General features: G+C 50.3%; 1 protein-coding gene across 1 annotated transcript; it reads right to left on the bottom strand.

Moving 5' to 3' along the window:
• Positions 1–281: 281 nt before the first annotated feature.
• LOC147853686 (phosphoinositide phospholipase C 2-like) lies at positions 282–3,791 on the bottom strand. The gene is made up of 9 exons (XM_087332019.1): positions 3,355–3,791; positions 2,982–3,178; positions 2,748–2,883; positions 2,109–2,378; positions 1,775–1,992; positions 1,571–1,688; positions 1,333–1,470; positions 1,094–1,180; positions 282–835 (listed from the first exon to the last, which is right to left on the bottom strand). Exons 1-9 carry the CDS (start codon positions 3,649–3,651, stop codon positions 536–538), a joined length of 1,761 nt encoding a protein of 586 aa, XP_087188145.1. The 5' UTR covers positions 3,652–3,791; the 3' UTR covers positions 282–535.
• Positions 3,792–21,978: the final 18,187 nt, after the last annotated feature.

Here is a 21,978-nt window from a genome sequence, read left to right as displayed (position 1 = left end):
ATCATGTATCTGGTTCTTATAATGGTACTAACAAATGTTATTATTATTATATTTCTGTCTAACAATTGGAGTTGAATGCAAACTTTTTTTAGTACCCAGCATTGGATCCAAAGGTAAGATTAATGTGGAAAGAAGTGGAGGACTAACTCAACGAAGGCTGAGAGTCCTGTCATTCCACCTTTTCATCAGTGATAATAATATGTGCCAATACGATCTAGGACCTGGAACATCTATTTAACAAGTTCATATAATGCCAAAGTGACATCTATATGAATTTTATGGGATGTGTGAGCCAATGAAATGGAAAATCTGAACTCTACCTATATAAGATAACTGGAGAAATGGTGGTTCTCATTTTTGGCATCAAGAAAATTCTCAAATACAAAATCAATAGATCGATCGACTAATATACAATCAACTCAAAGCTATTATTAGATATCCCTCCCTCCCTCTGACAAATCAATGGACACTAAAAAATATCTAATCTAATCAAATCTTATGGATGCCATTAATGCTATCATTAAGAACCCTCTGTTCATGAGTCTATAAAACTAAACTGCACCAGCAACTTCACAGGGGAAAGCTCCCTTCCTTTCTTATCATACAATGGGATTGTTCGAATTCCTCGCTTCAATTCAGAGACAGGAAGACATGTTTGACCCCCAAAATCATCCTTATCTGTGGCATCATACTCGTGCACTTCTATCCGCAGTAGTGCTAATTCTGGAACTCGAAGTGGAAACTCAAATTCCTCGTTCCAATGAGGGGTCCAGTTGTCTATTATTGTCTCAGTTTTCTTCATGATGCTATCTTGATTCCCACCAGCAATGCCAACCTGTAATACATTTCCCCCTCCATTAGTGATTGTTGAAGCATTGATGACATGACAATGATAATGACTATGCCAACATAAAATCACATATGTGTATATACATTTCCCCCTCCATTAGTGATTGTTGAAGCATTGATGACATGACAATGATAATAACTATGCCAACATAAAAAACACATGTGTATATACACATACCCACAGGCATACATATGTAGATATAGATATAGATATAGATGATGATGATGCACATATATTACATACCCTCGCGTAGAAGTCAGGAGGTGAAAATGCATCAAAGTGGCCCTTCTTGAACTTTTCCTTCCATCCTGCTCCCTGATAGATTTTCACCTGCCAATTGATGATTTCACTATGCAATGTTAACCATGTGCTAAACAAAAATCATTTTTCATTTTAAGAGGAGTCTCTCCTCTCCCCTCCTCTGTCCCCGCGTATACAATATTTCATAAGGTGATTGTTGCCCGATGTGAAAATGATTTTACCTTCAGCGTTTGCTTCACCGGTCTGGGATCCATTGGCCTAAAGTCTTGATCAATCAGAAAATCTGGTTTTTTGACATATCCGATTCCTCCATTGGCTTTAAAGAACCCATGCACTAACCAAAGTGGCCTTCCATATCCCTGAAATAACAGGAGCACATAAAGAAGAAACAAACCCTGATTGTTTGGACTTCAAAGTTTGTCATGATCATCATATCCAAATCAATATTATTTTGCAGACCTGCATATTGAAAGCCACCATTTGTGCTCCATGCAACCATGCTTCTAAGGGGCTGTAATTTGATGAGTCGACACGGATGCCTTTTGGGTATACTCGAAGTAGATTTCTCTTGGTAAAACTGAAAAGGAAGAAAAACAAAAATTACATTTCATATTAAGAGCATTACGTATGGTGTTCATCATCACTGTTATATCCATGACATACTTCACAACTACATCTGGATGTGCACGGGCAACTTTCGAAAGCTCGGGTTCACTCAGGCTCACTCGTTTAACATAGGGTTCTAAAGCAAGGGCATCACTCAAAGATTTGCCACGGGGTTTTCCTGCTCTAATACTAATGATCCTTTTGTATTCAGGTGCCAGTTCAGGAGCATTTATATCCTCATCGTCGTTGTCGTATACATCAAGGGATTCGGTAGTCTGGATATACATACATTTGTACATATATGAATACAAACATTCAGCACAAGATGAACAAGTATATCATAGAACATATTTTCAGTTCTTTCTTCTTTCTTTTGTCAGGAAAATTTCACCTTATCAGCACTGGCATCATCCTCGAAGCTGTCTGGCAACTCAGCACCCCAAGCTTCCTCTTGGTTGACAGCTGGAGACTGTTTTGATTTTACTTCTGTGGTGGAAGGTGCAACCAAGTTAGCATCCTGTGTAGTCACGATATACTCCTTCGGTGGTTTTGTCGAAATTATTATCTTGTTCTTCAGTGACGCTGGTGAAGGGAAGTCCGTGAAACCCTCTTGTTGTGGGTCAGGACAGTATAGAGTTTTCCCAAAGATACGATGAACTATCTGCGAGGCAGAGAAACATTACCTTAGTTTGTCTTCCAGTGCAGCTTTGAAACTGATTTAAGTGCTGTAGAATTGGCGTGCTTTCTTTGCCAATGTATGTCATTAGGGTTTGGAGTGTCAATTTACAGGGATGTGTGTATGCAAACATAATATATATATTTACACTAACATGGATTACATACACAATATAATGAAATGAACAATACATAAGGTCTTGAAGAGGCTTATAGGATTGATACAAAGTAGCAGGAGCAGACACACTGTGGATGAACTTGAGGCTGCTACAAGATAAGAGAGACCCGGGCCGTGCTTCGAGATAAGAGATTATAACCAATCAGTGTCACCTATGGAAATTCCGGATCAGCTTACCTCTGCTGCTTTCGCTTGCAGGGGCGCGGTTAAATGGTCCTCAAAAGTTATAATTACTGGAAAATCGCTGTTATCAAACGCATGTTCCTTTATGGCCTTGATGCATTTCTCAAAGTCAACAGGTGCAGTTAAAGTTCTGAATGGAAACGAAGACATGCGATGAGGATGAGAACATGGCAAAACATTATTGGGAAAAACAGAACACTGTTAAAAAAACCTATGGCATCCTGTTACCCTCCATGTTTAACATGAATGTGATCTTTGGATGGATTTGGCCATAAGTCCAATTCAATGACACGAACTCCCCTCTCTAATGCCTTGATGATGGGCTCTTGACTACAGTCACTACTAAGCTGATTCCCGGTGAGGTAAGAATTGTGCCCTGTGAAGATGTAGTAGCGTGACAATGGTAGGTCCATGTTATGATGCACCTGTATGATTTAGTATTGAATGTAAAAGAAAATGGTAAAATGCAAATCGATTGAATTCTATCTAGCAGAAAAAAGCAAGCTATTTGCAAAAGGTAAGCAAAGGCGATGAGGCAAAAATCGAAAAGTAAAGGCCCAAACGGGGGAGAGGGAGGGAGGGAGGAAGAAGAAAATCTCACCTTAGAATCCATGGGTGTATTAGAACCCTCGTCGAAGAGATATTGGAAGAAATGTTTACAGCTAAACTTGGGGGGGTTTCCTTTATCTTTCACATAGAGATTCATGAGGGTCTCAACCTCTTGCAGTGTTTTGGTCTCACCTTGGTATTCCTCTAAGAAGCTCTGCAGGTGTTGAGCTTCCATGGAATCATTGTCCGAGTATTTCCTGAAGAGATCTTCCACATCCGTAGGAGGAGAGTGGTCGAGGGGGACCTTGTGGCCGTAGAGGCAGGAAAAGCAGCTCTTCAAAGGAAGCATTCCGAGCTTCAATGGCACTCTTCCCTCTCGCAGATCGGGTTAAGGAAGGAGGTGGGCAGCTCTCAGAACAGGGCAAGGAGCTGTTTCCTTCTTCTTCTTCTTCTTCTTCTTCTTCTTCTTCAGAGAGAGAGAGAGAGAGAGAGAGAGAGAGAGAGAGAGAGAGAGAGAGGAGGAAAAGATGAACAAAAAAGTATAACAGATTCCTAACAGGAAATGAGAGAGAGAGAGAGAGAGAGAGAGAGAGAGATTGTTTCCCATGACCCTCTACTTTCATATAATTACACATATAGCCCCACAACCATCACCTCTCAGGAGCCTTCTGCTCTATCCCACTATATTATGATCTGGCAACAAACCTTTTGTTTTATTATTATTATTTCTGCTCTCTCACCTCATGTATGTATCTCTCTTCACACCCAAATAGTCCTCTCTCTCACCACTTCCTACCACTTCCCCTCAACACACTCGATCCATTCCTTAGAATGAGTGAAATCCCCCAAAAACTGGATGAATTGTCGATAGCTTGTCGGACTGTAGAGAAAAACTAGTTGTTTTTATGTCTAGTCTAATGCCTAGGAAAGAACACTGTGAGTTCCTCTTTTTTACCCACCCAAACTAAACCAAATAAAACAAATGCCCTCGTTGCCTATAAGAGAGAGAGAGAGAGAGAGAGAGAGAGAGAGAGAGAGAGAGCATAAAAAGGGTGGAATTTTTACTGTAATTTGTAGAATAATGAATAGTATATTGCTTTGCTGTCAAGTCCAGTAGCATTGTGTTTCTCTTTTACCCCTCCCCCAAAGAGATAGAGAGGTTGAAGGGAATATTAACGTGGTATTTTTTTTGTATTGGAGCAAGTAGAAATTCTTTCCTTGGTGAAGTATTCGTCGTGCCTATTGGCAATTCACCATGTGGCGGTGACACCATTAAGTTGTGCTACCATTATAGTGTTGTGCTTTTCACACACATTTACTAATATAAAGTTGTGAACTATAAGTTGATTGATCACACCCAGATATCCCCTCCTTAGAGTTTCTCAATATTTTCTCAAATGCCCTTCACTTTTCTTACCCAAAGGTGAGAAAAAAACAGGATGAATTGTATTGAGAAAAAACATGATGAACTATAAATTGTCATAATTTGCTCAAATAACACATATAATTGCTCTTTCAAGAATTGACTTAGGGCAACCAAGTGACTCCATGTATAGTCAACAACAAGGGGGACTAGTAGAACATCGAAATCGTGCCATTGTTCTATTGCGAGACTAAATACATGTTTCCTATTGGTGTGCTTTTCATTCATTGGACCATTTTGATATCACAATCTCTTGACGTATGCACCACACATGCACATATAAGCGTCGGTGCATACATGCACATACAAGCGTCGGGCCTTTATTCGCAAGTGGTGATTGAGAAGGCAAAATATACTTCGTAAGGATTATTTTTACCGAGTTAAGTCTTGAACTTATGAACTTTGAGATAGATTGAATCATTTCTACCAATAAAGCATACATATTTTTTAATAAAATTATATATATATATATATATTATAACTTTTAAATTATGACTCAATACTCTATACATAAAACATGTCGAAATGGAAACAAAATGTAATTGTATTATATGAACTTACCTAAGATTTCAAAACTCCTTTTGAGAGTTTTTGAGGATGCTATTTTTTCTCCTTGAAAAATAGATATTGACAATTGTTATCCTCCTCTTCTCCCCCTTTCACATAAGATAAGAACACCTTTATATAGGGTCTCACATGCATTAAGGGCTAAGAGCATGTCTCCACTTAGCAACCATGCTTTAGTTGACATATAATAATTATCTTCGCTACATTTTGAAGAATATACTTATTTAATAGTTACATTCGTTCAAGGAATAAGGATGTTGAGTTCAAAACTCACTATTTGTGTTTATTTTTAAATAGATAAAATACTTGCTTTGTAGGTGGTTTCCCATCGCGTGCCATTGGCAATACAACTTAGGAAGAAGCACCTCACCAATTGGTCACATGCACATAAACAAACCATTAAGCATACAACTTCATTCAATGATTATAATACACAATATAATTTTTGTTATAAGGTTTCTTTCATGTTTGTTGCCTTATTAAGCTCACATCATGGTCAACCATTAAATGTCTTTTGTAGTCACTTCAACCAAATAATTTGACTTAAAACCAATATTCATCGATCAAATTACAATTCTCAACCACTATCATCTCAAAATAATGTTATTGGTGGCACAATTTATGTTTTGAAATTTTTATTTGTGATCCTTACATAAACTAATTCACTTGTGTTGAATGGACAAGCTCAACATGATCCAGATCGGCTAAATAAGCTAGAGCCGGATCGTAATCCGGAACCAAGAGCCAGATCGGTGTCTGGATCTGTGTGTAACCAGTAGGCCATTACAGGCCTACGATCCTAGCCTAATAGGTAGGCATATTTTTAGGACTTAGCATTCGCCACTGAGTTATGAGCATTGAAATACGTGTCAATACTTCTATCAGTCCTTTTAAGGACTTGTATAAAAGTGCTCTCTGAGTACATTCGATGTACAGAGTTTACAAAGTGTTATTTTTTGCAATAGAGTTTTCTGTGTTCTACTCTCTCTGACTCTCCCGCATTGTCGTGAAGAAAACCGTTGTCGAGGTATTCCTCGTGGATGCGTGGAACGAGGCGGGACCTCGGGGGTCTTGTACCGAAGAGCAAGAGAGAAAAGGAGAAGGGAAGAGACCCACTAGGTGCGAGCGTAGATTCACAGGGACACGGCCCTTCGACACAAAGACGCGAGTGCGACAGCAACACAGAGAGACACGAATGTATGTAAATATATATATCAACAAGATAAACAACAAGAAGCACGAAGTCGGTTACAACCGAACAGGCCGGCGAACAGATGCCGATGCCTGTTCGTAAACGCACAGAAAGGAAAGAGTAGGTTGGAGGTGCTGCCGGAAGCACTCGGGCATTCCTCAAAGCAGCGCGAGCCTCTCGAAACCTGCACAGTAAGAAGCTACGGAGTTTGCGAGCGAGCGAGAGAGAGAGAGAGAGAGAGAGAGAGAGAGAGAGAGAGAGAGAGAGAGAGGGGGGGGGGGGGGGGGGGGGGGGAAGCCTTCCGCCCACAGACCGATAGCACTTCGTCCTCGACTCTCTGCGATCCCCTCGCCCCCCCCTCGTCTCTCTCCTTTTATAGGCAAGGAAGGAGCCGTTTCCCCTTTACTTCCTACCTACCAAATCTACCTGCCTAGGATCTCCTATGTACAACATTAGGCGCACGTGCATGAAGAGCCGGTTCCTACGCTCCGGTGCACCGATTCCGCTTGTGGACGGTTTTCCTCACGACATCCGCCCCCACCTAACCGCGCATCCACCGGCATGCGCCAAATTGAGTTGGGACGGAGAAAACCGGTCCAACCTTCATTCCCCGCCCGTCGGTTCTTCCTCGGTTTCGGATCGTTCGTCGTCGCGGTCTAGGTCAACCGGATCCGGCTCGTCGTCGTGACGCTTCTTGAACGCTTTGATCCGCTTCCCAGCTACCGGTATCGCCACTCTCGTGCCGTCGAGTTCCGCCAGATGGTACGTCCCGTTGTCGTTGGCACTTTGGACCACGTAAGGCCCGAACCACCTTCTTGCGAACTTCCGTGTCGCTCGGTGCTGGTTGTCGATGCTGCTGTCGTAGACTAGCACCCAGTCGCCTTCCTCGATCTTCTTCGGTCGGAGCCGGTGCGTTCGGTCGAACCGGGTTTTGTTCCTCATCCTTGCATCCCGAAGCTTTTCCGCAGCCAGCTCCACGTCCTTCGGTCTTCGCTCGAGCTGTCGCATGCGCGCCGCCAACAGTTCATCCCGGCTCATCTCGTCTTTCCAGTCCACGGTTGCCCATGAGGAGATCGTACGTTCCATCGGCATGATCGGCTTCTGCCCAAACATGAGCTCTGCCGGCATGAATCCGGTTACCGAACTGTGCGTAGTTCGGTCAGCCCACAACGCGTAAGGCAGTAGCCGTGGCCAGTTCCCGACTTGCCCTCCGCATGCCCGAACTAACGCCTTGACGATCGGTCCGTGTCCGCGCTCCACCTTCCCATTCACCTCCGGATTGTATGCAGTGGTAAGCGAGAGCTTGACTCCTAGCCGGTCGAACAGCTCCTCGGCCTCTTCGACGTCCAACTCCCCACGATCAGCCACGATCTTCCCGACGCACCCATACCGGCATATCACGTCCTCGATCAGGAACCGACATACGGCCGCGGTCGTTTTGTTCTGAAGGGCTCGGCCTTCTACCTGGTTCGTCAGATCTTCCCGAGCCAGGACTAGATACCGCATCTATCCTACTCCCATCGGCATCGTCACCAGGTCTACCATCCATTTGAAGTGGATGGTCGGAGGGTACGTAGGGTGAAGCTCGTCCCGATGTCGGACTACGGAGTGCATCTGACAGCTCTCGCAAGTTGTCACGAACCGATGCACGTCCCGGTACAGTCCCGGCCACCAGTACTTCCCCTTTATCTTCTCGAACGTGGCCCACGTTCCACGGTGTCCAGCCCAAGGGCTATCGTGGTAGGCCGTCAATAGCTCCTCCTATTCTTCCTTCATCGCCACCACCCGGAGTAGGACGCCGTTCCTCTTCTTCAGGTGCTTCCATAAGTATCCGTCCCGGAGAAAGAATCAGTATGCTTTCTTCCGGATCCGGTTGGCCTCGTCCCTCGTCCATGACGCATCCGGCGTCATTGTCCTCAAAAACCCACCGCTCTGTAGCCACTCGCCGTCGTACTTGCTCTTGTCGAAGCCGTTAAGCGCCGGAGTGCTCGTCCCATCGGTCGTCACGTACGCTGCCTCGAAGAAGTCCACGTCGACTTCTTCGTCCTCCGAAACCATGCCGCCCTCGTCATCAAACCTCGCCCTCGAAAGCATGTTGGCCATGGCGTTGTCCTTTCCGGAAATGTGTCGTATTTCCAGGTCCAGGGACTTGATGTACGCTATCCACCTGAGCATCACCAGGTCCGGTGTCGCGCATCCGGAAACCATGCCGAGAATTGGCAGGCAATCCGTCTTGATAATCACTTCTGCCCCGATCAGGTAGTCTTTGTCGGCCTTTACCGCCGAAACGATACCCCAGAGTTCGCGTTTAACCTGGGCGTACCCTCGTTGTCGCTCACTGAGGACCTTCGCGCCGAATCGGATCGGGAACCGAATGCCGTCCTCGTCTTCTTGGTTGACGACCCATCCGATCCCGGTCGGACTCGTATCCACCGTTATGTATACCGGGGTACCCTTCTCGTAGATAGCCTTCCGGAGCGCCGGTGCTGCCGCAAGAGCTTCCTTCAGCTTCCGGACCGACTCCGTGTGCTCGTCTCGCCATTCGAACTTTCGCCCTTTCTTCAGCAACCCATATAGCGGCTCCGCAACGTGGGCGTAATGCGGGATCCATATGTGGTAGAACGCGCATGCCCCCAGGAACCTCCGAACTTCCATAACCGAGCTACAGTCGGTCTTCATCGCGGAGATGGCTTCTACCTTTGCCAGAGACGGCTTCCGGCCATATGGTCCACATAGGTGTCCGACCACCAGGATTTGTGATTGCCCGAAGGCCGATTTCTGCCCGGAGAAGGTGAGCCTCGCATCCTCTAGCCTTTGTAGCACCTTCTCGTAGTCGTCGATGTGTGCTGCCACGAATCGCCGGCATCCGTCCGGCCCGAGTGTCTCGTCCTTCTCTTCCACCGGGCACCCCTTGATCGGGATGTCGTCTAGAAACGGCATGGTGATGTCTGGGATACAATCCCTCAGTACCTTGTTCATTGCATTCACCATGTGGGCCACCGAGTTAGTCCCTCCTTGTGGCAAGGTACACATTCGCACTAGGCCGAGGGGAGATCGCATCGTCGTAATGTCTCTGCTCTCCACGGCTAGCTGGAACTGGTCGTACCCCGAGTATAGATCCCCGACCGAGTAAATCGACCTTCCGGCGAAGGCCTCCGCGAACTCGTCTATGGTCGGTCCGATTCCTGCGTTCCGAATGGTCACTTTGTTGACCGGCTGCAGGTCTTGAATGAACCGCATCGTTCCGTTTTTCTTTGGTACTGTAAACCATCGGTTCGAGTATGGGGCACTCGACGGTTCGAGAATGCCCATATCGACTTTTTGCCTCAATAGCTCCATCAACTTCGGGATGTGAGCTCTCGGTACTGGAATCGGCTTGAGATTCCACGGCACATGCGGTACCGTGAATATCACCATCGGCTCCACGATTGTCGGGTCTACGCACCCGATCTCTTCCGGTGAGAATGCGAAGGCTTTTCCGTGCCTTCCGAGCATTCTCCGAAACCGGTCTTCCTCCGCCGGCAATAGGAACCCGTCCCCACCCATCTTGAGCTCCCGGAGCGTCCCATCGGTGAAGGTGTGCCCTATGCGGACCGGATCTCGCAAATTGGGGTCCTACGCAACCCCTCTGATCCGGGACTCGCTGCCCTCCGGTAAGGGTGCCGCGACTGGCCTTACCTTCCGGTCCACAGTCTTGTACTTTGTGCTAACCCGGGCCGTCCGAGCCCCTGACTGAAGTTCGCGATGACTTCGTACATCTCTTCGGAACATACCTGTATCGTCCGGTCTTCGTTAAGGTCTTCTTTGGCTACCTTCCTCAGCATCCCCAAGGTGTCGTCGAAGGAGACCGCCTCCACGGCTCCGCTGATTTCCTCGTCCGGGCCGAGGACTCCGCACGCTCGAAGTCGCTCCTCCGCCCTTGCCTTTTCTTGGCCAACGATGCCAACTATCATACACCCTCCGTTGTTGGAGAAGCAAACTTTTCTACCTATTGTACAAGGTTTCTTCGGTTTCGGTTCTATCGTACAACTGTGGGGTCTTTCCCGAGTGTCCGGACTGTCTCAGCCCCACGCCTTGGCAGCCCTCTCTAAAAATCCTCTCGGTTCTCGCCATCGAGGGATTCGCGGTTTCGCTCGTGGTTCGGCCGCACCGTCAGAAATTGGACCGAATGGCGCCCGTCCTGGCTTTTGACCCTCGCGTAGGCTGAACCGTTGTCCAGCACTTTGGTCTCCATTCTCGCCGCCGTGATGTATGGTTCCCCTAAAATGACCGGATGCGAGGACGTCTCTTGTACGAAGAAGTGCTGGTCAATCTCGACGTCGCCGATCTTGACTCGCACATTCGGGCAGGCCCCGTGCAGTTCCTCGGTGGCGCGCGTCGCCGCCCGTATCTTCCACCTGTGCTTGGTGTTGATCGGCCACTTTCCCTTCTTATAGAAATCCATGGACATTAGGTTTATTTCCGAACCGTGCTCCACCAATGCTACCACCGGTTCCTGAACATCTCCGATCTTTACCGGGGTCTCCGTGGTCGCTCGGGCCCAGTGTGGCCTCGAATAGTGGCTCTCCGCCCACTCATCTGCCAGCGCCGAGTCGTCGATGTGCGTCGTCCGCACCTCCACCGGTCTCTCCGGTTCCGTCTCCGTCGACAGCCTCTTCCGCTTCACCAAGTCCACAATGGAGTCGTGGAACTCCTTCTTAGCGATCCCTAGCACCTCCCGCAATGACAGCTCCACTTTGCCGTCGAGGATCCGTTCTTCTAGGACCTTCCGTAGGTCCGTGGTCCTTTCTATTTCTGTCCCCAGTCGGTATCCGCCTTTCTTGGGGTTATCTTGCGCGCTGGACCCACCGGCATCGTTCCGTCGTTGCCCGAATCGGGTCTCATATCGTTGTGAGGGCCCGGCCGCTCCGGCTTTCCCCACTCGTTTGTCTTCCACCAGAGCCTCGTAGTTCCGGCAGGCGGCTTCTACGAAGCCCGTCTTCTCCTCGACCGGGTCGCTCCACCCGGTTATTTCCTGGACCCGTTTCTCAGCGCGGTCCGCTTCATCTTCCCTCAGCCATGCGCCAGCGAGGCCTTTCAGCATTGCCGACCAGAGTTCGTCTTTGCTCTCCTTTCGGGCCTCGCTGCCCCCGACCCGAATGCCGGCCAACGCCGAGTAGTGGATGGCCTCCACGTGTCAGGCCACTGCCTCTTCCATCAGTCTCTTCATACCTCCTCGCCCGTCGTTTCGGTTTAGGGCCCTTCTGGTATCGCCGGCATGCACCCGGCCTTCCCACAGGTACACCACCCGGTTCCTCAACGCCTCTGCGAAATCGCCGTAGTCCTTCCGAATGTGGCCGACCTCGTCGCACCACATGCACCTGTTCCCCGCTGCCGACCGTCGGTCACGAGCCGGTTTGCCGCCTTCCCTTCGAGTCTGGGCGATCTGGAGATCCTTTATCGCCCGCGTCAACTCCTCCAGCGCTGCTCCTCCGGACGAATCATTGACCATGCCGGTCGAAGCCGAACCGGTTCCGAGCCACTCCCGGGTCTCTGCCCTTCGCCCTTGTGGTGCCGGTTCAAGCCTCCTTGCTGTGACAGAGCCCGCTCCGGTCGCCCCGTTGTCAGCCCATTCTCGCCGTTTGTCGAAACGGCCACAGACTCTCTTAACCGTAGTCCAGTAGGTACTCTGCGTTGATACCACTGTTTGCAAGGAGCCTACTTGATCCCGGTCCCGCTCGTCCACCGACTTGACGAACAGTAGGACCCGGCTCGTATACAGAACGGTTCGGTCAAGCGCCGAAAGGCGCGCAAAGCGTTCTTCAAACTCCCGGAGGAGTGCCGATGCGTTTCTCCCCTTGCCGGGGGACTCCACCCATTCCATGAAGTCCCGTTTCGAAAGCCGGAGCGCGTCATCCAGCCCATATTTCTTTAGGAGTCGGCCTTCGAACTCCTCCCAGGTACGGCTCTCCGCCCGTACCTCGAGCACCTCCGCATGGATGCTCGGCATCGCCACTCGAGGGAATCCGGCAAGACGCCTCTCTTCCGGAATGTCCCGCATCAGCATTTCTGCCCCGTAGGACGCCAAATACTTCGTAGCATCCTTTCCGCTGAACCGGCCGATCGTACCGACAACCGCCTCAATGGCTCTGTCGAGGGCGCCGGTGCCCTCGCGTGTGCTCAATATCCGATCCACGGCCGAAGCCATGGCCTCTGGAAGATCCGACCCCCTCATCTTCTGCTCTTTTGCCGCCTCCTTCACGTCGGGTTCACCAAGATGTCGAGGTATTCCTCGCGGATGCGTGGAACGAGGCGGGACCTCGGGGGTCTTGTACCGAAGAGCAAGAGAGAAAAGGAGAAGGGAAGAGACCCACTAGGTGCGAGCGTAGATTCACAGGGACACGGCCCTTCGACACAAAGACGCGAGTGCGACAACGACACAGAGAGACACGAATGTATGTAAATATATATATCAACAAGATAAACAACAAGAAGCACGAAGTCGGTTACAACTGAACAGGCCGGCGAACAGATGCCGATGCCTGTTCGTAAACGCACAGAAAGGAAAGAGTAGGTTGGAGGTGCTGCCGGAAGCACTCGGGCATTCCTCAGAGCAGCGCGAGCCTCTCGAAACCTGCACAGCAAGAAGCTACGGAGTTTGCGAGCGAGAGAGAGAGAGAGAGAGAGAGAGAGAGAGAGAGAGAGAGAGAGAGAGAGAGAGGAAGCCTTCCGCCCACAGACCGATAGCATTTCGTCCTCGACTCTCTGCGATCCCCTCGCCCCCCCCCCTCGTCTCTCTCCTTTTATAGGCAAGGAAGGAGCCGTTTCCCCTTTACTTCCTACCTACCGAATCTACCTGCCTAGGATCTCCTATGTACAACATAAGGCGCACGTGCATGAAGAGCCGGTTCCTACGCTCCGGCGCACCGATTCCGCTTGTGGACGGTTTTCTTCACGACACCGTCCCTTAGCGCAATCTGTGTATAGCGCGCGTGAACTGGCTCTTCACACGTGCGCGCCCTTTAATGTGTATAATAGAGAATTAGGTACAAGGGCATATCCTAGGTAGTTAGATTCGGTAGGTAGGACCGCGCAGAGAAGCGGGTCCAGGAGGTAACCGGGTGGAGTGACCTGGTCAAAGAAAAGATGGGTTTCGTCGAAGCAGCTTGCCAGAATTACGAGGCTCTGGTTGAAGAAAAACGGGTAGGTAAAACCGGAGGGGCCGGACCCTCACAGAGATACGAAACCCGATTCGGGCCGAAACAGAACGAGGCCGGTGAGACCAGTGCCCGGGATAACCACAAGAAGGGCGGATACCAGTTGGGCACGGAGATCGAAAGGACTACAGACCTACGAAAGGTCTTGGAAGAACGAATCCTTGACAGCAAGGTGGAACTGTCGTTGCGGGAGGGGCTCAGAATCGCCAAGAAGGAGTTCCACGACTCCATCGTAGACTTGGTGAAGAGGAAGAGGCTGTCGACGAAGACAGAACCGGAAAGGCCGGTGGAGGTGCGGACGACGCACATAGAGGACATGGCGCTGGAAGACGAGTGGGCGGAGAGCCACTATTCGAGGCCACACTGGGCCCGAGCGACCACAGAAACCCCGGTGAAGATCGGAGATGTTCAGGAACCGGTGGTGGCGTTGGTGGACCATGGTTCGGAAATAAACCTGATGTCCATGGACTTCTACAAGAAGGGGAAATGGCCGATCAACACCAAGCACGGGTGGAAGATACGGGCAGCGACGCGCGCCACCGAGGAACTACACGAGGCCTCCCCAAACGTGCGAGTCAAGATTGACGACGACGAGATAGACCAACACTTCTTTGTGCAGGAGACGTCCTCGCACCCGGTCATACTGGGAGAACCGTACATTACGGCAACGCGGATGGAGACCAAGGTGTTGGACAACGGGTCGGCTTACGCGAGGGTCAAGAGTCAGGATGAGCGTCATTCGGTCCAGTTCCTAACGGTGCGACCGAACCACGAGCGAAACCGCGAGTCCCTCGGTGGCGAGAACCGAGAGGATTTTTAGAGAGGGCTGTCAAGGCGTGGGGCCGCGATAGTCCGGACACTCCGGGAAAACCCCACAAATGTACGATAGAGGCAAAACTGAAGAAACCTTGTACCATAAGTAGGAAGTTTTGTTTCTTCGACAACGGAGGGAGGGTGTACGATAGTCGGCGTCGTTGGCCGAGAAAAGACAAGGGCGGAAGAGCGACTTCGGGCGTGCGGAGTTCTCGGGCCCAGCGAGGAAATCAACGGAGCCGTGGAGGCGGTCTCCTTCGACGATACCTTGGGAATACTGCGAGAGGTGGTCAGAGAGGGCCTTAAAGAGGACCGGATGATACCGGTTTGTTCAGAAGAGATGTACGAAGTCATCGCGGACTTCAGTCGAGGGCTCGAGTCGGATCGGACGGCCCGGGTTAACACGAAGTACAAGACTGTGGACCGGAAGGTAAGGCCAGTCGCGGCACCCTTACCGGAGGGCAGCGAGTTGCGAATCAAGGGGGTCGCGTCGGACCCCAGTTTACGAGATCCGGCCTGCATAGGACATACCTTCACCGACAGAACGCTACGGGAGCTCAAAATCGATGGGGGCGGGTTCCTACTGCCGGCGGAAGAAACCGGTTTCGGAGAATGCTCGGAAGGCACGGGAAAGCCTTCGCATTCTCACCGGAAGAGATCGGGTGCGTAGACCCGATAGTCCTGAAGCCGATGGTGATATTCACGGTACCGCATGTGCCGTGGAATCTCAAACCAATTCTGGTATCGAGAGCTCACATCCCGGAGCTGATGGAGATGTTGAGGCAGAAAGTCGATATGGGCATCCTCGAACCGTCGAGTGCCCCGTACTCGAACCGGTGGTTTACCGTACCGAAGAAGAACGGGACGTTGCGCTTCATTTAAGACCTGCAATCGGTCAATAGAGTGACCATTCGGAACGCAGGAATCGGACCAACGATAGACGAGTTTGCGGAGGCCTTCGCCGGAAGGTCGATCTACTCGGTCGGTGATCTGTACTCGGGGTACGATCAGTTCCAACTAGCCGTGGAGAGTAGAGACATTACGACAATGCGGACTCCTCTCGGCCTAGTGCGGATGTGTACCCTGCCACAAGGAGGGACGAACTCGGTGGCCCACATGGTGAATGCGATGAACAAGGTGCTGAGGGATTGTATCCCGGACATCACCATGCCATTCTTGGACGACATCTTGATCAAAGGATGTCCGGTGGAGGAAAGGGACGAAACGATCGGACCGGATGGATGCCGGAAATTCGTGGCGACACACATTGACGACTGCGAGAGGGTGCTGCAGAGGCTAGAGGACGCGAGGCTCACCTTCTCCGGGGAGAAATCGGCCTTCGGGCAATCAGAGATCATGGTCGTCGGACATTTATGCGGACCGTATGGCCGGAAACCGTCTCCGGCTAAGGTGGAAGCCATCTCCGCAATGAAGCCCGACTGTAACTTGGTCACGGAGGTACAGAGGTTCTTGGGAGCATGTGCGTTCTACCACATATGGATCCCGCATTACGCCCACGTTGCCGAGCCGCTATACGGGTTGCTGAAAAAGGGGCGAAAATTCGAGTGGCGAGACGAGCATACGGAGTCGGTCCGAAAGATGAAGGAGGCTCTTGCTGCAGCTCCGGCACTCCGGAAGGCTGTCTACGAGAAAGGCACTCCCATCTACATAACGGTAGATACAAGTCTGACCGGGATCGGATGGGTCGTGAACCAAGAAGATGAGGACGACATTCGGTTCCCAATCCGGTTCGGCGTGAAGGTCCTCAACGAGCGGCATCGAGGATACGCCTAGGTTAAACGCGAACTCTGGGGTATCGTTTCGGCGGTGAAGGCCGATAAAGACTATTTGATCGGGACAGAGGTGAGTATCGATACGGACTGCCTGCCGATTCTCGGCATGGTTTCCGGATGCGCAACCCCAGACCTGGCAATGCTCAGGTGGATAGCGTACATCAAGTCCCTGGATCTGGAAATACGACACATTTCCGGGAAAGACAATGCCATGGCCGACATGCTTTCGAGGGCACGATTCGACGACGAGGGCGTCATGGTTTCGGAGGACGAGGAAGTCGACGTGGACTTCTTCGAGGTGGCTTACGTAACAACCGAGGGGGGGAGCACTCCGGCGCTTAACGATTTCAACGAGAGCAAGTACGACGGGGAGTGGCTGCAGATTGGGGGATTCTTAAGGACGATGACGCCGGATGCGTCATGGACAAAGGACGAGGCCAACCGGATCTGGAAGAAAGCGTACCGGTTCTTTCTCCGGGACGGATACTTGTGGAAGCACCCGAAGAAGAGAAACAACATCCCGCTCCGAGTAGTGGCGATGGAGGAGGAACAGGAGGAGTTGCTGAAGGCCTACCACGACAGCCCCTGGGCTGGACACCGTGGGACGTGGGCCACGTTCGAGAAACTAAAGGGGAAGTACTGGTGGCCGGGACTGTACCGGGACGTGCATCGGTTCGTGACAACTTGTGAGAGCTGTCATATACACTCCATAGTCCGACATCGTGATGAGCTTCACCCTACATACCCTCCGGCCATCCACTTCAAATGGATGGTAGATTTGGTGACAATGCCGATGGGCGTAGGGCAGATGCGATATCTGGTGCTGGCCCGGGAAGACCTGACAAACCAAGTGGAAGGCCGAGCCCTGCAGAACAAAACGACCACGGTCGTGTGTCGGTTCCTGATCGAGGATGTGATATGCCGGTACGGATGTGTCGGGAAGATCGTGGTTGACCGCTGGGAGTTGGACGCCGAAGAGGCCGAGGAGGTGTTCGAACGGTTAGGGGTCAAGCTCTCGCTCACCACAGCGTACAATCCGGAGGCGAACGGGAAGGTGGAGCGCGGACACGGACCGATCGTCAAAGCGCTAGTCCGGGCGTGCGGAGGCCAGGTCGAGAACTGGCCGCGACTGTTACCTTATGCCTTGTGGGCGGACCGGACAACGCACAGTTCGGTAACCGGGTTCATGCCGTCAGAGCTCATGTTCGGACAGAAGCCGATCATGCCGATGGAACGAACGATCTCCTCTTGGGCGACAGTGGATTGGAGAGACGAGATGAGCCGGGAAGAACTGCTAGCGGCGCGTATACGGCAGCTCGAGCGGAGGCCAGAGGACGTGGAACGAGCGGCGGAGAGACTTCGGACGGCGAGGATGAGGAACAAAGCCCGGTTCGACCAAACGCACCGGCTCCGACCAAAGAAAATCGAGGAAGGCGACTGGGTGCTAGTCTACGACAGCAGCCTCGACAACTAGCACCGGGCAACACAAAAGTTTGCAAAGTGGTGGTTCGGGCCTTACGTGGTAACGAGCGCCAACGACAACGGGACGTATCACCTGGCGGAACTCGACGGTACGAGGATGGCGATACCGGTAGCAGGGAAGTGGATCAAAGCGTTCAAGAAGTGCCATGACGACGAACCGGATCTAAGAGCCCTGGACAACGACGATGAACGGTCTGCAACGGAGGACGAGCCGGAACCCGGACCGGTTTTCTCCAACCAGAACCCAATTTTGGCGCATACCGGTGGATGCGCAGTTAGGTGGGGGCGGATGTCGTGAAGAAAACCGTCCCTTAGCGCAATCGGTGCATAGCGCGCGTGAACCGGCTCTTCACATGTGCGCGCCCTTTAATGTGTATAATAGAGAATTAGGTACAAGGGCATATCCTAGGTAGTTAGATTCGGTAGGTAGGAAGTTAATGAGGGAAACGGCTCCCTTCTTGAAGCTATAAAAGAGAGGGAGACGCGGGGAGATAGGGGGCATTCATTTTTATTTATTGAGGAGGACGAAGTGCTGTCGGACCGAAACCGAACGCTTCTCCTCTGTTCGTTCTCCATCGCTCTTCTCTGCACGTTTTCGGGAGGCTCGCGCTGCTTCGAGGAACGCCCGTGTGCTTCCAGCAGCACCTCCATCCTACCCCCTTTCGTGCGCAGACGAGCAGGCATCGGCATCTATTCGCCGGCCTGTTCGGTTGTAACCGCTCGCGTGCTCTGTTGTTTATTTGTGATTCGTTAATATACAAACATTCGTGTCTCTCTGTCTCTGTGTCCATTCGTGTCTTCTGCGTTGACAGGGCCGTGCCCCTGTGTTTCTTTGCTCATACGTAACCGAGCGTCTCTCTCTTTCTCTTTCCCCTTCTATCACCTGCTCTTTGGTTCAAGACCCCGTTGGTCCCGCCTCGTTTCTCCACGCACGCGCGTAGTAACGCAACAACGTTCTCTGTGTGTTTCAAGATTTCCAATAAACCTTCATTTTATTTTTTGTTGCTATCCGGCTGAGCCAGTTGTGTCTACAAGCTTCTACACGTAACTCTTTACATGGTATTGGAGTGCGAGGGTTGAGAATCCTTTGCTGCCGACCCAAAGCGCTTAGACAGACCACACCCTGTAGGTCTCTAGGTATTTCGTCACATCCTTCTCGTTGAATCCGGCTGAGCCAGTTGTGTCTACAAGCTTCTACACGTAACTCTTTACATGGTATTGGAGTGCGAGGGTTGAGAATCCTTTGCTGCCGATCCAAAGCGCTTAGACAGACCACACCCTGTAGGTCTCTAGGTATTTTGTCACGTCCTTCTCGTTGAACCGGCCTGTCATACCGACTATCGCTTCTATGGCCCTATCGAGGGTACGTGTGCCCTCCCGTGCATTCACTATATGGTCGACGGTCGCCGCCATTGCCTCTGCTTCTGGTAAAGAATAGAAAGAAAGGAGAAAGATATGGACAAAAGCATGGCAAGCTCACTTCCTACAAAAAGCTCGACTGGAGCAACTACGCATCTTGGTTGTACAAGATGCACTAGTACCTGTTGGGACACGACTACTGGAGTTACGTGGAAGGAGGAAATAAAGTAGCGCCAGAACCGGCACACAAGGACTTCCCCGCTTGGGAACAAGTATTGAGTAGAGTGTTGTACTGCCTCACGTCTTGTGTGCACGATCAAATGCTCGGCTACATCAGAGACGAGAAAATGCCAAAGAAGTATGGGAAAATCTCCAAAGGATTTTCGTTGCCAGTAGCACGGGCCGGAAGTTGCAACTTCGGCAAGAGCTCACCAACATCTGAGGGACATGTCGGTCACTGACTACACCACCAAGATCAAGGAGATTTGCGACGCACTAGGGTCCATCAACGTGATGGTGGACGAAGCCATTGTCCTTCTTCGACTTGGAATCAATGTAGATGGTCCAAGAAAACCACGTGAGTGGGTCGCGGACCACTCAATCAAACAACCAAATGTTGTACACGGAGGTGGATCGTCCCCGTGGGCATGGAGGACGAGGTAGATTGGCAAGCAACGGAGGCGGCTGATAAGAGAAGGAAAGGAGGCACAGAGGTGGTGCCGACAACAGTTCCAAACCCTCCAGGAGTAGGGGGAGTCAAGGCGGCACCGGAAACTGGCAAGCAAAAGCCGACGCAGAATGTTGGTATTGTGGCAAGAAGGGCCACAAGGAGAGTGAGTGCTGGAAGAAGCATGCCAATTCAGATAAATCCGGATCCGGCAAGGCCGGACAAGGGAGTCAGTAAAGTTCACACTAGATTGAAGGATTGGAAGGATCCGGAACCGGAAAAACCGGAAAGGGGCCAGTCTTTGTGATGAAACAGAAGGTAAACTTGATGAAGAAGACCACCTCACAATTGGATGAGGTGTGGTACATTGGCTCCGGAGCATCATATCATATGATGAACCATGAAGAATGGTTATCGTATCTAGAGAAACCGGAGCAACCGGGAGTGGTCGAAACCGGGAGGCTTCAAGAACTACAATCAAAACAAGTGGTATTCGGATTGCTGAAATTTAGTGGCCGGAAGGCCCAATTTTGTGAAGCTTGCCAGCTTTGGAAGTGTGAGTTAAATTTTGCTCGTAAGAAAAGACCATGGCAAATACATTGGATGCAAAGGTGTATAAGAATAAAGCACGATATGAAAGGTTCAAGAGTTAAAAGGCGTACTACTGCAAATTCACGGCCCTAGAAATCGACTATCCCATATATGACAAGGAGCTTCTCACTATTATTACTACGTTTGAAGAATGGAGACCCTATTTGGTCGGGGCGCAACACCGTATCCAAGTGACTACCGATCACAAAAATCTTATATACTTTTCTACCACATGAACTTTAAATCGAAGACAGGCGTGATGGTCAACCTTCTTGGTAGACTATGATTTTGAGATAATCTTTCGACCCGACGCTCAACACACGATGGTCGATGTCTTATCCCATCGGTCTGAGTTCGAGCTCACTCCGGAGGATGAAGCCTATGTCCAACAGTCCTAGAGTTTGTTAAAGCCTGAACAATTCTACAACTTCACGACTTGCTTGCTCTGGGATGACTCTTTGCTCAAGCAAATAGCCGAAGCCACTACGATTGCCAAGTTCGCCATAGAGGTCAAGGCAAGTATCACAAACCCCTCCCATGAACCCAAAAGGCCCAATTTAGCTCGTTTTACAATTCAGGATAATCTTTTGTATGTCCCAGAAGGTCCGTGTCGAACCAGGTTGCTCCACGAGTGTCATGATGATAAACTTGTTGGTCATTTTAGCGTTGCGAAAACCTTGGAGTTGATATCTCAGGCGTACTGGTGACCACAACCATGGAAATTGGTCTAAGAGTTCATTAAGTCATGCGATGTATGTGCTCGCTCTAAAGCATCTCATCATTGACCATATGGTCTCCTTCATCCTCTCCCAATCCCCAAATGGCCTTGGGCCTCTCTTTCCATGGATTTCATCACTGAACTTCCCTTGGTTAGTAGCTATGACTCGGTATTTGCAGGGTCGATCGCTTCACCAAGATGGCTCATTTTGCTGCATGTGCCAAAACCATTATCGAAGAGGAGACCGTCGATTTGTTTTTAAAAAATGTGGTTCGACTGCATGGCCTCCCGAATGATATCACTTCGGATCAAGGACCACAATTTGTTTCCAATTTCTGGCGGCACCTTCTGCAAACCTCCGGTTGTATTGTGAATCTATCTACCGCATATCATCCGCAAACTGATGGGCAAACGGAACGGGTTAACCAAATCCTGGAACAATACTTGTGGTGCTCTCTTAGCTACCAACAAGACAATTGGGTTGACCTTCTCCCACTTGCTGAGTTCGCCTACAACATCTCTCTGCATGCTTCTACGAGAGTTACTCCATTTTTTGCAAACTACGGTGTTCATCCCCGCTTCAACATTTCGCTTCCCTCTAACTTTGTCAATCCTTCTGTGGAGGACTGGGCACGTCTCTTTGAGAATGTACATTGCGACCTTTCCTTGGAGTTCACCCTCGTTGGCGAATGCTACAAGGAGCAAGCTGACTGTCTTCGCTTAGATGCTCCTCGGTTCGAGGTAGGTGACTTTGTTTGGCTTCTCCGTCACAATATTGCCACCACTCGTCGTTGTCCAAAGCTTGATCATAAGAAGTTAGGCCTTTTTCGAATCATCGAGAAAATTGGTTCCATGGTTGTCTGCTTAGAGCTACC

Source organism: Azolla caroliniana, unplaced genomic scaffold, assembly GCF_043228905.1.
Source record: "Azolla caroliniana isolate FFs.n. ecotype wild unplaced genomic scaffold, voAzoCaro1.0.p SCAF_16, whole genome shotgun sequence".
Classification (NCBI taxonomy): Eukaryota; Viridiplantae; Streptophyta; class Polypodiopsida; order Salviniales; family Salviniaceae; genus Azolla; species Azolla caroliniana.
The sequence above is the reverse complement of the archived record's forward strand: the minus strand, read 5'-3'. Positions and strand labels throughout refer to the sequence as shown.

What these genes read in the sequence shown, in the direction of transcription:
- LOC147853686 (XM_087332019.1), bottom strand. Translation starts at nt 3,651, where the DNA reads ATGCTTCCTTTGAAGAGCTGCTTTTCCTGCCTCTACGGCCACAAGGTC. An exon ending in ATTCATGTTAAACATGGAGG is followed by an intron (nt 2,884 to 2,981) that starts GTAACAGGATGC and finishes GTTTCCATTCAG; the next exon opens with AACTTTAACTGCACCTGTTG. An exon ending in TGGTGGCTTTCAATATGCAG is followed by an intron (nt 1,471 to 1,570) that starts GTCTGCAAAATA and finishes CTGTTATTTCAG; the next exon opens with GGATATGGAAGGCCACTTTG.